Source organism: Talaromyces rugulosus, chromosome II, assembly GCF_013368755.1.
Source record: "Talaromyces rugulosus chromosome II, complete sequence".
NCBI lineage: Eukaryota > Fungi > Ascomycota > Eurotiomycetes > Eurotiales > Trichocomaceae > Talaromyces > Talaromyces rugulosus.
The window spans coordinates 834,468-846,743 of NC_049562.1; the positions used below are offsets into that span (position 1 = coordinate 834,468).

Consider the following 12,276-nt stretch of genomic DNA (forward strand, 5'->3'; position numbering starts at 1 on the left):
TTTATGATCATGTAATTTTAAATACCAGCGGCATATAGGGTGGGCGAATGGAGTATAATGTTGCGTGTTGATCTGATTGTTAAAGTAATTTCATTGAATATGATTCCTGTCTTATTTTGAACCATTCTATACCTATATACACCGTATTGTTCCTTGTTTGTATAAAATTTCTTAGAACGACGGTAAACTCCTCTCCGCAACAACACGATACTTCTGCCCCAACCTTGCGCCCAGAGGATCCCCATCCCCATCGACGACTGCCTTGGCGCCCATTTCGCAAATACATACTTTTTCAATATGAAAATTGCGAGCCCAGACAAACGGATACTTTTCATTGTCTGTTGTCTCGGGCGTGATTTGCTGGACAGTTCTTGACGGATGAGCTTCTTCTTGCGTGGACATGGAGCTGGATGGTTCGTCGTTGCTTTCACTGCTGCGGTCGCTCTCTGCGTCTTCGAGAAAGGAGCTGTCTGAGACATCGTGTTTCTTTGCTTCGACGCAGGTGTCGTCTGTATAAAAATCATGGTGATGGGTGAGCATATCCCTAGCATCGAACGTGAGAGGTCCGCCTCGCCGTCTATCTTTGCCTCGATTCTGAGCAGAATGTCCGCCGCGGGCATAAATTGTGTTGACAATGGTAGCGTGCAAGAGTAAGGGCCTCAATTTAGGCTTTGGTGTCTCTGCCTGTGCGGGGATATCATTCTGAGAAGTGTTGTTATTGTCGATAACTTTTGAGCCTTTTCGGGGTTTCGTTTTGAGAAAATCAGGCTGAATCAAGCCTGCTTCCACGAATCGCTCACGCAGTTTGACACCGAGCGGATACAGGCGAGACGTTGGGTCCACGGGTTTTGCGTAGAGCACAGTTGCGGCTTTTGCTTTTGGTAAGGCGTAGAGAGACTGTAGAGATACGGAAATGGGAGCGAGACTATTTTCTTCTTCTGCAGACTGCTGCTGCTGCTGCGAGATATCTGCGTCGTTGCTAGTCGTCTCCCTTAACATCTGCTCAATATCTAGCGAATCCAGGAAGCTCGTGGCTTCATCGAGACGGTCTCTGGTCGTCAAGCTCATGACCCCGAGAGTCAGATGCAATGTACCCACTGGCCGGATCGCCGAGTCTGGAAACAGTGGCGGACGAGGCTTCAATGAATGATCGGTCATGGTCTTGCGTCTCTGGGGGATATTGTCCCTGAAATGGGAAAAGGATTTCTCTAGTAGAGGTAGCGAAGTCTCCGTGACGAGTGGAAAGCAGAGGAAATGTGTCAGCGGAGGCCGCTTCTCTTTGGCCTGGGGAGATTTCCCTTTCGGGGGCCTGGATGTGCCTAGCATAGTGAAGTATCTGGCTTGGAATGAGGTATATACAGATCGTGGTGGGTGTGAAATGAGTGATTTGCAAGAATTGTTTCCTCTCATTTAGCAGCTTGACCAAAAAAGGATAATGTATGGGATCAGCCAGCGAAGTACTCAAATCAATCCATCAACGTAGATCCAGCTTGATGGCGGCCAGGATATAAAAAAAAAAAAGAGAAGAAATCCAAGTATCCAATTCAAGACATTGACTTGATGTCAAACTGTCATTCATGATTGGCCATGCAGGTGGTTAGTTAAGTAGCATGCGGTTGGTGGTGGAACAGCGGGAAAGCGATGGCGTCACTAGAGCTGTCTAACTCTCCGCACCTCAGTAACTTAATAATCCCTCTGCTCCGTCCACACACCTCGCCTCTATTTACTTGCTGTCTTTCTTTCTTTCTTTTCCATTTCCATCGCGATAGTCCACAATGCTATCCCGCACTTCTCGAGCTCTCGTCCCATCGCTCCGCCGCAACATTGCTGCTGCGCCGGCCAGCAGAGCAAAGCTGCAGCACCTCGTCGCGTTCCAACAACCAGCAGCAGCTCAACACCAGCAAAAGAAAACTACCATTCCTCAACGCCAACGCAGCTTCCACACCACGCCTGCGATCCACAAGGGTATTACGCCAGAATCAGCGGACCCCCAAGCTCCCAATCCGCAGCCGAACAACGCAGCGGCTGCAGCCGGTGCTTCGCACGTGATTGAAGCAACGCCATTGTCTGACCAGAACTACCATGAGGTATCGGAGATTTATTTGGACGAGCTGTTAGCAGAGGTTGAGCGAGTGCAGGAGGAAGGTTCAGATGTGGAGGCTGAGTATAGCGTGCGTTATCGTTGTAGCCCTAACCTGCCTTGAGAAGCTAGCTTGCTAATTTTTTATTTTTATTTTTCACTTTCAGGCCGGCGTCCTCAACATCGTCGTGCCCGGTGTCGGTACATTCGTCCTGAACAAGCAACCTCCCAATCATCAAATCTGGCTGAGCTCGCCCATCTCGGGACCAAAACGCTACGACTGGGTTGTACAAGGGGACCAGATGCACGAGAAGCAGGATACGCGCGGGTTTATCAGTGGACAGTGGATCTATTTGCGAGACGGCTCGAATTTGACGGATCTCTTGAATGATGAGCTGACTCTTGATTTACCGGAGGATATTTACTCGGAGAAAGATGGTGAATAAAGGTTGTTTATTTATTTATTCTTGAGAAATCAAGGGACAATATTATTCGTTATTCGTAACTAGTCGTGGCCAAGTCGTCAACACTGAAGGGGCTGGCTATAGTCTGACATGTGAGCACGGAGCTGGCAACTACTCGGCGCAAAGCTGCGGATATCTTGACACAGCGTTTAGTAAAGTCCTTGTCGCATGGTCAATACATGCCCTGCTGGGGCCGGGTATTGGCCAGTTCATCAGCTGTCAAACCCGAGCCGCACATGATCCGAGCATGCCTGACATTGATGGTGTATGCGCCTTTGTAGTCGCCGATCCGCGCTGTAGAAGTCTGGCAATACTCTGTATTGATTGACTTGTAGTCTCCTTCCGAGTTCCGATATTCATTTCCTGGAGAGCAGAATTCCGTCTCATTTCATTCACGCTTTGACTTCGACCTGCGCAGGGGCTTCCTTCGTTTCCTCCTTCACCAAATCCTTCTACAAAATCATCAGCGCTGTATTAAAAAGTTGGGCAAGTAAAAGAAAGAGAAAAAAACTCACTGGTTCGAAAATAACCCGAATCATCAAACTGCAACTCGGACAAACGGCAATTTCCTCGCCATCTCGCAGCGAATCAATGGGGATTTCGAATCGGTCACCGCACGGGCAGGGGTAGTGGTATATTTGTAGGTTGGGGTCGTAGGTCATGTCTTCGATCTCGATTTCATCGTAGATTGAGAGTTGTTCGTCGTCAGCCATTGTGGTTGCGTTGGGAAGATACAGGTCGAAGTAAAGAAACTAGCTGCTGAACTCGGTAGGCCGGGAGATTTGCGAAGGTGTTTCGTTGAATGGCTGGTTATGGAATTGTTGCCACCGCGGAAATAAATCTTTTGCCCGCACTTTTGGCACGCCGCCGCATAAACCACGTGACCGCCGCATATAAAGATCATCAAGATGATTTATGATCAAGACGCGACTACATTCTTAGTCTGCTCATATCTGCTCTGACAGCTTCCACCTCCTTTGTCAAAGCACCATATCGACGTGCTATATCAGCCATGGGACCCGACACTAATTGGCCATCTTTGCCAAGTTGCGCGCCGACTCTTTCGTATTCCTCCAGTGTCTGAACAGCGATATTCTGCGTCTCTTCAAGTCGCGCGTGAGTGTCTCTAAGGTGCTTGCGATAATCTTCTAGGGCAGCTGTAGTCTCTGGCGTGTATATAGTCGTCAGGGCCTCGAGTTTCATCACCCTTCAATGGTTTGTTAGTTACTAGAAACGAGAATCAAAAACAAATTCAAGAATGTTGCAAAACGTACTGCGCTTTTCCATTCATTCCTTCTGCAACTGTCGCCAAATGATCTGCCTGCGCCTTGGTCGCTCTAGACAACACACCATGCTTTGTACGCTCCAACAGCACGACAGTTCGCTCAATGACCTGTGCTCTAGCCGCCAAAACACCCGCTGCTGTCACAGCCATCTGTCTCCTAGCCGCTGGGAGTGTGGAGATCTGAAGCTCGCGCAATTGGCGCGTTCGATCTGTAAGCTGCGAGGACAGTTGCGGCTGCTGCTGCGCGGTGTTTCTTCGTGCATTGTTATTGTTAAATGACGACGGTCTGGTCCTTTTGCGAGGTCGATTGCTAGGGTTATCTACCATTGAATTCGTTGTTTCATCTGCAATGGAACGCAGGGCTTCAATGTCTAAGGCGACGTTTTCGGATATATGGGCTGCCAGAACGTGGACGTTGTTGAGAAACATCTCAATATCCCGCTCGAGAAGGGAGGTTGCATCCTCGTCGGACACGGCAGTCGCAGTAGTAGAATCAAGGAAAAGTGCTATTATTGCGTGATTATCTTGTAACTAAACCATAGCTCCGCTTGTCAGTCAAAAGTAAAACCATCTCTCAATGTAATAATATTTCACTACTCACGTCCTTTGGCAGACCTCCGTGCGAGTCCAGGGCAACCCGCCTCGTCGCATTTTTGAGAATATCCCTCTTTGCGGATCTGATTTGTAAACCTCTCAGCTCCTAACCAAATGGTATCAGCATTTAAATTCCACGCACCGGCGGGAGAGGACTCAATCCTCACCTCAGCAACAGCTTTGCGCGCGTGATCGGCTTCGTCGGCGCGAGTGGTGCCATTCGGACTGAGCAAGTTTGTCGTCAGGTGCTGGTGCAGTTTTTTGAATTGGGGGTTTTTATCCAGGATGGTTGGGTCACATGGTGGGATCATGCTGCTGGGAAAAGAGGGTTGTGAACCGGTGTGTTGAAGCTTGGAAGGTCGATGAGGTTGTTGTTATCGCGGCGAGTAGCTAACTAGTGACGACGGAAAACAAGCGGTCGACGCAGTCTCCACTCTTTGCTATAGTTGATCGTCGATTAACGACAGGGTTGACGATACACTTCTTACAATATTAAATACTGAAAATTAAACGCTTTGCAAGTGCAACTACAGGTAAATATGTACCAAGGTAAATAAGCATTTTTCGATTTTTAGTTATATTCGTACATGCTAGTCCCGTGAGACCATAACAGTATCAACCAAGACGTCTGCTTTCCCACCATCGGATCAGGATGGCGACCTGAAGTCTCCAAGTCTCCCTCCTCATCTTCCATGATAGTCCGAAAAAGAAAAAAAAAAAAAGACACTCGCAAAGACAGCGATCAAAAGTTGCGGGGGCCTAGACGCGAAAATCCAAGCTAGCATTGATCTCATCAAGTCATGGCGTGAGTATTCGGCAGTTTTTGAAAACGCCCGCAGAAGCAACAAGAGGGGGAAACGTGGTGAAATACAATTATGTACAAAAGTTAGATGATGCAGCCCTAAGGCAAAGAAGAAAAGAACTGCGCTGCACCCAGCCAAACATGGGGAGAGCCAACATATTAGATAATTTATCAATGTCAAGAAAAGCACGAAACAAAAGGTTGGTTCATCAAAGGGAGAAAGAAATTCTTTACTCCTCCTCGCTTTCTTCGGAATCATCGTCAGATTCGTCAGAGCTATCATCGGCCTCGACAGAACGCATCGGTTCTGGAGAGTGCTGCGCACCGCCACCCTGGAACCGAGACAGGCTACCCTGCAGCATGTTGATCTGAGCTTCCTGCTCGAACTTGCTCATCGGCTTATTCTTTTTGGGCTTCGACTGCACCGCTGTTGATGAGATCGGAGCAGACATATCCTCATCCTCCATTACCTGGGGAGCGTTCTTCTTAACGAATTTCAACAGCAGCACGAGAACTTCGTTGGGAAGCTCATCAATGTCGAGCTCAATTTCTGTCTCCTGGGTGCCCTTGAGAGCTGGGACGTTGGACTGGATGATTCGGAGAGCCTCTTGCATCTTCTTGTCGGGCAAGGTACTAATTCCATTCGAGATAATTTGCTTCTCATGGTACGTCACGTTGCGCTTGTCCGACTTGCCGTGTTTAGACCTCTTATCACCCTTGGAGCTCTTTTTAGAGTCCTTTTTGCCGGACTTGGATTTGGCTGTCTTCTTCGATGCTGGCGGGGTTTTCTTCTTCTTCTGCGTGATTGCTTCAACTTGCTTGGACATTTCAGCAATTTGCCTCTGCAAAGCCAGAAGTTTTTCTTGGTCGCCATCCTCTTCACTTTCTACTTCTTCACTATCCTCATCGGACGAACCGCTCTGATGGTTGTCCGGATCATTTTCTTCAAGCCAGGCGTCCTTGTTGGCCCACTTGGCACTGAAATACTCTTCTAGTTTCTGTCCAGCTTGGTAGATGGGGTCACCAGGGATGTTGAATTTGAAGCAATTTTTGAACATCAGACGGATATCAGCCTCGAATTCCTTGGCGTTTTCGTACTGGCCGGCATTCAACTTGGTCTGGACGGTCGACAGATCCATAGGCTTCTTGATAACGCTGTGATAAGTCGGGATATTCAAAGCGACGGGGTCAACGGGGTAGTAGAAGGGATTGGCGAGAAGGAAAAGCTTGTCGTCATACAAGTCGCTCAAAATGCCCTTGCAGAACTTCAGTTCATACTGAAACTTCCGCTTCTTGGGCTTGGCAGAATAAAGAAGATCACGTTTGGGAGCGTGAATGGCGCGCTTCGGACGGCCATCAGGGTTGGTAGAATCGCGACGAATAGTGGGTAGTCCTTCTGGGTTCAATGCGAAGGTTGGAGAGGTAGCATTGTTTTGCTTTGGAGGGGGTTGAGTGGCGACGCGAGGCTCGCGGCGTGGAATGTGTTCCTTGGGGATGGGCAACTTCTTTGGCTTCTTCTCCTCCACTTCATCAGGCCGTGGAAGCTTTTCCAATTGCTTCTGGAACAGACCTTTCAGTCGAGATCCCTCAAGAGAGACAATATGGTCCGGGCCATTGAACCGCGCGGCATTGCCAGTCATCAGCTCCACGTCGGCCACTATTTGTTCCACCGCGGTATATTGACCCTTCTTCAATTTGTCGTCGATCTTGGACAAATCCATGGGCTGAGTGATGACGGTGAAGTAGCTTGGGATATTCAATTTCACCGGGTCTACCGGTTCTCGGTAGAAGCGCGAATCGTTCGCTCTCTTGATGTTGGTGAGTGCCTTTACAAGGAACTTTTGTCGCAGAGGGGTGATTTCTCCAGACATGGTGCGGGCAGGTGAAGGTGGTGAAGGTTGCACTTGATCAGCCATGGGGGGAGCCTGTGTAGTTTTAGGACTGGCATCCTCGCCGTTGGTCTTGGTGCGTTTGGCAGCAGGTTCCTCTTCAGAATCCACCTCTCGCTGGCGCGAGACCTTGGCGGGAGAAAGCGGAGCATCAATCATTTCTTGGTCGGCAATCATTTCGTGGTCGGCAGAGGGGGACTCCTTGACAGGCGTTGGGTGGTGGGGCAGCGAAGTTTGCACCTCCAGATGATTTGTGTCGGTGGTGTCGGGTGCGGGTTTTATATCGTCGGCAGCAGACTCGACGTCCTCGGATTTGGCCGCGGCTGGAGAGTCGGTTGCTTCTTTTGGCGCAATTCCTGGCGACTTGGCGTCAGGATCTGGTTTTGTCGTCGCAACTTTGATGCTGTCAATGCCATTGTTGTTATTGTCAGGGGCCGGTGAGTCAGGCACGGCAGGTTTGCCATTGGCGCCATTGGCAAGCGGTGACTGGGCGGCGTCCTGCCCGTTCAGAGTCGGCGCGGCTTCCTTATTTGCATCGACAGCCGCAGCATTGAGCGCGGCCTTTTCGACTTTCCCATTCAATAGCGAGTCGGGCGACCTTGGGGCGTTGTCAGCACGCAGTTATTGACGGCCTGTGAATGATTCACAACGTACCTGTTAAGTGACGAGGCAGGAGTCACATCATTGAGAGCCGGAGCAGCTAGCGGCTTTCCCTCTTTGAGGACGGCGGCGCCCTCGGGTGGCGGGGTGGCCATGTTGGACTTTAGGCTTGGCCCGCCACGGACCGGAATGCGACGAAGAAGCTGGGCGATGTTATGCGAAAATGGGCGGTGAGAGGGGAGAAGATTGAACGAGTTCAATGCGACCTCAGTAGTGCAGAGCGAGCTCAATCAGTTCAGGTGCACGGAGGCAACGAGGGCCTTTTATATCGCCAAGAACGTTGAAGTCACGTGTGAGGCGAGGGCGGAGGCGAAGAAGAGGGCGGAAGCAGCCAAGCCACAGGAAATAAAAATGGGTGGCGGCCGAGACCGGGAAGTCAGGTGACCACGGGAGAAACCGGGTCACGTGGGGAGGTGGAGGTGAAGGGGGAGGAGAGACAAGATGGAAGGAAGGCGAGAGTGAGGGCAGTCAGGCAGTCGAGGCAGTCGCGAGGGCGGAAAGGCAGCGGCTAATAAGCCACGGCGGCAGGAGCGCGTTGGGAGCGTGACACGCGGGCGACGCGTCGCGAGCAATTCGGGAGGGGGCGGAGGCGAACACACACACAACAGCTCAGCTCCGAGGACGAAGGACGCTGGAAAAATCGGAGGGGGTGGCAGAATGCTTAAGTACGAGCCCGCGTCACGTCTGCCGCTAGCCCCGTTGCGTCCGCTAGTCTCGATTATCCCGGTCCGGACCCAGCTGCCGCCTGTGATTGGCGGCTGCCTGCATCAACGCTTTGCGCCCGCCCGCCCATTGGCTGCTCCCTGCCGAAAGCGGGGCCCGCGCCTGCCCAGGCATTGTTGTATCGAGCCTGTATGCGAATTTCCGTTCCTGCCGTGCCGCCACTATTCCAGTGAGTTCTGTATTCGTCTATTATTGTTTAGTTGTAATCTATATTTATCATTTATTTATAGTTATATATTTATATATTTATATATATATCGATAACCAAGTATCTATATTTTCATATATACATACATATACATATACTATATACTGTGAGTCATCAAGGCAGCCAAGGAGCCCAGGGCTGTGCCCTACCCTGGCTCCTTGCAGCTTCTGGACTAGCCCCGTCACACTGATGCAAAGCGTATCCACTCAGCGTTCACCGGGGCTGGCCAGCCCCGCCAGAACCAGCCAGTCATGCCTACTTATCCGTAAGACGCTGTAAGGCGTATCGAACTCTGTACCATTCATTATTATTGGTTTTACATTCCAATATTCTAATCTTGTTGTGGCTCAGTCTGTTCCTGGCCTTTGATTGATCAAACAGCAGTATACGGCAGCCTGCTTGTGCCACACCAGATCCTGTCACCCCTCGTATCTTATCGATATGCCAATTAGCCCATGTTCTAGAAGATACGTAGTGTCGATAAATAGAGCTGTTGAGTGTTGACAGTATTAGTGCTAGTTGTATACAACTCTCCAAAGAATACTAAGACCAAGGCTGCGGGGAAGAACCCGCCCTATCGTGTGGATGAATATCTGGTTACATGCTAATTAATAGCTATAACCTTAAGTAGCAGCTTTTCGAGATAAAAATAATAAGAAAGTAGCTTGAAGTAGATCCATCGTCTCTCGCAAAAATGAGCCTATCAAGGTGGCCTATCACGAGTTCTGCGCTAGCCCGCAATAGGCTAAGCGCCCATCCACCCTTCTAAGAACTTTTTTTTTTCTGCTGTTATCGCCGAACGACGCTGGACTCGTTTACAGTCAAGCCATTTCAAGCTCCTTGGTCTAGCTTGCTGGTGGTTTCCGTATCGTGCCTGGAACTCTTCATCTCTCCGCCATCGCAGGGGCTCTGTTGAACCAACACAATGGCCAAGAAATCCTCACGCCAACCGGCGTCAAAAACTTCCTCCGCAGCAGCGCCCGCGGCCTCTGCTGCCACTGCTGCTGGCTCTAGATCGTCCATTCTGCGCGCTGCCTTTTCCCCGTCGGAGTACCAACTTGCGCTCTTTGCTTCCGTTATCCAGGGCCTCGATTCGCAACATCTGCGCATCCATGATATCCACACTGGCGTGCTGCAGTGCGAGCATGCTGTCACTCCGCGGGAATCCATCACATCCTTGGATTGGGGCTACTTCCCCAACCAGCGGGATTCAAACACACCGAAGAAGAAGAGGAAGAGAAATTCGAATGTTCACGAAAACGGGGATGCTGTTGTTGCCTTTGGTACAAGTTCGTCCGAGATTCGCATGTACTCGCCAGAGGAGGACAAAATACTCGGCACTCTAACGGGAGCCCACGACGGAGGAATCCGCGACTTCAAGTTTACGACTGGCAAATCAGCGGCACAGGGCTGGAGTATTGGTGGTGATAATAAGCTTGTTCAATGGGACCTTCGCACTGGCCAAAGCATCAAGTAGGTTTTGAAAAAAAAAAAAATTTGCGTCTGTAAGGATCTATAATTAACCCGTCGTTCAGAACGATACATATCCCGACATCTTCTACCCCGTCTGCGCTTTCAAGACCAGCCCTTTCGACTCCCTCGGTGATTTGTGCATCCCAGACGCCTTTTATCCTGGATGTCGAAAACCCAGAAGCACAACCCTTGACCTTCCCGGCAATGGCCAATCCCATTCACACGCTCTTTTCATCATCTACGAATTTTTCCAAAGATGACACTTTCCTCGCCGCTGATAGCGCCCGCTATGTCACGGTGTTCGACCCAGAGACAAAGGGAATTGCCCACAGCTTGATTGCGGAGAATGATGTGTTGGCCGTGTCTCTATATTCTTCTTCGGACGAAGAAGATGCCCAGTCTAAACAAGTTCTTGCTGTTCTGGTAAATGACGGTACTGTTGAATTATTCAACAGGCCGTTTCTCCAGCTCGGAAACTCAAAAACCACGAGCTTGAAGGCAAGGGCGAAGCAGATGACTCGCAAGGCCGATGCCGTGGTGAAAATCGTTAACCCAGAGTCTAGAAAGGGAGTTTCAGTGGTCCAGACTAATTTCCAGGGATCAGAACTCTTTATTGCATGGGCCGAGGGTGGCGTGAATGTGGTTTTTGAACGGGTGAACTGGCAGTCCAAAGACACTGAGGAGCTTGCCCTTTCAGGTGTCACTGAAATCTCAGGACGTAAATCCGGATCGGTGCTTCACTCAACTACAGTCAAGGAGGCACGCAATGCCAGTAAATCGCACGTCAACGAGAATAACGCCGCCGTTGACTCTGGTGCATTCGCCGACGATGTTGAGATGAACGGTACAAACGACGATGACATTGACGCTATTTCGATATCTGACGAGGGCGATTCTTCCGAAGACGAGGCCAAGAAGCCTCAACAGCGACAAACAAACAACACTTTGACTAATGGTGCTGGAAGCAAGGATGATGTAGAGATGCAAGATGCAGACTCTGGTGTCGAGGAAGACGACGAAGACGTTGGCGGAGAACCCAGCTTTGGAGAATTGGCGCAAAGAAACTCGGCCATTGACGTTGAGGCTGAGTTGGAGGAGGACAACACTGGCGCTGGGGCTTTGGTTCCTGGCACGTCAAGCAAAAAAGTCTATCAGATCCCATCTGGTGTATCCCTGTCGACCGTTCTTTCGCAGGCACTCAAGACAAACGATGTCGAGATGCTTGAATCCTGTTTCCATACTTCAGACCTGAACATTGTCCGCGCAACCATCCAACGATTGGACTCGACGCTTGCAGGCACATTGCTTCAAAAAGTTTCTGAGCGCATGGCTTCTCGACCTGGCCGGTACGGACATCTTCTTGTCTGGGTGCAGTGGACATGCATCGCCCATGGAGGAGCCATTGCCGGCAACGCCGACATCTTGAAACGCATGACCTCGCTGTACAAAGTCATGGACCAACGATCTCGCAGCCTCCCTTCCTTGCTTCTCCTCAAGGGCAAACTTGACATGCTAGACGCCCAAGTCAACATGAGACAGTCCATGAGCGACACTCGCAAACACGAAGCCGACGACGAAGAAATCCTCGAAAACGTCACGCACTACGCGGGCGTCAACGATGACAGCAGCGAAGCCGGCCAACGTCGCAAACGCAAGGCCATCTCGCATCTCGAAGAAGCCGATGCCGAGGACATCGACGAGCTCCAGAACGGATTCGGCTCTGATCTCGACGATGATGAGGACGACGAAGGCAGCGAAGAAGACGCCGACGAGGACGCCGGTTTGATCGACATTGAAGCTGAAGAATACGCTGGTTCTTCGGACGCAGAAGAATCCCTCGAGGGACATGAAGACGACGACGATGAGGAAGAAGGCGATGATGACTCTGACGCAGGTAGCGACATGGTCGACTTCATCGCCGATTCAGAAGAGGACGTGTCCGACGAAGGAGCCGTCCCTGCTCCACCACAGAAAAAGGCCAAGTTGGGTGGTGGTAAGAGTAGGAAAGGTGGTCGTTCATGATTTTTTTTTTGTTTCTACTTCGCGTCTCTATTAAATCCTGTGTTTTTTTCGGTCCATGTTCGAGAATTCTCCTACT

The 12,276-nt window shown here is 50.3% G+C and overlaps 6 protein-coding genes across 6 annotated transcripts; 2 read left to right on the forward strand and 4 right to left on the reverse strand.

Annotated features, from left to right (window-relative positions):
- Window positions 1-171: 171 nt before the first annotated feature.
- Window positions 172-1,326, reverse strand: TRUGW13939_02751 (uncharacterized protein; the record flags this gene model as incomplete). The annotated part of the gene is made up of 1 exon (XM_035485939.1): window positions 172-1,326. The coding sequence occupies one exon, from the start codon at window positions 1,324-1,326 to the stop codon at window positions 172-174; it is 1,155 nt and encodes a 384-aa protein (XP_035341832.1).
- A 449-nt stretch (window positions 1,327-1,775) lies between these two features.
- TRUGW13939_02752 (uncharacterized protein) lies at window positions 1,776-2,526 on the forward strand (the record flags this gene model as incomplete). Its single annotated transcript, XM_035485940.1, has 2 exons — window positions 1,776-2,171; window positions 2,248-2,526. The coding sequence occupies 2 exons, from the start codon at window positions 1,776-1,778 to the stop codon at window positions 2,524-2,526; spliced, it is 675 nt and encodes a 224-aa protein (XP_035341833.1).
- A 410-nt stretch (window positions 2,527-2,936) lies between these two features.
- On the reverse strand, window positions 2,937-3,257 carry TRUGW13939_02753 (uncharacterized protein; the record flags this gene model as incomplete). The annotated part of the gene is made up of 2 exons (XM_035485941.1): window positions 2,937-2,996; window positions 3,060-3,257. The coding sequence occupies 2 exons, from the start codon at window positions 3,255-3,257 to the stop codon at window positions 2,937-2,939; spliced, it is 258 nt and encodes an 85-aa protein (XP_035341834.1).
- A 217-nt stretch (window positions 3,258-3,474) lies between these two features.
- On the reverse strand, window positions 3,475-4,734 carry TRUGW13939_02754 (uncharacterized protein; the record flags this gene model as incomplete). The annotated part of the gene is made up of 4 exons (XM_035485942.1): window positions 3,475-3,751; window positions 3,819-4,360; window positions 4,431-4,529; window positions 4,591-4,734. 4 exons carry the CDS (start codon window positions 4,732-4,734, stop codon window positions 3,475-3,477), a joined length of 1,062 nt encoding a protein of 353 aa, XP_035341835.1.
- A 721-nt stretch (window positions 4,735-5,455) lies between these two features.
- Window positions 5,456-7,869, reverse strand: TRUGW13939_02755 (uncharacterized protein; the record flags this gene model as incomplete). The annotated part of the gene is made up of 2 exons (XM_035485943.1): window positions 5,456-7,712; window positions 7,769-7,869. The coding sequence occupies 2 exons, from the start codon at window positions 7,867-7,869 to the stop codon at window positions 5,456-5,458; spliced, it is 2,358 nt and encodes a 785-aa protein (XP_035341836.1).
- A 1,761-nt stretch (window positions 7,870-9,630) lies between these two features.
- On the forward strand, window positions 9,631-12,200 carry TRUGW13939_02756 (uncharacterized protein; the record flags this gene model as incomplete). The annotated part of the gene is made up of 2 exons (XM_035485944.1): window positions 9,631-10,178; window positions 10,241-12,200. 2 exons carry the CDS (start codon window positions 9,631-9,633, stop codon window positions 12,198-12,200), a joined length of 2,508 nt encoding a protein of 835 aa, XP_035341837.1.
- Window positions 12,201-12,276: the final 76 nt, after the last annotated feature.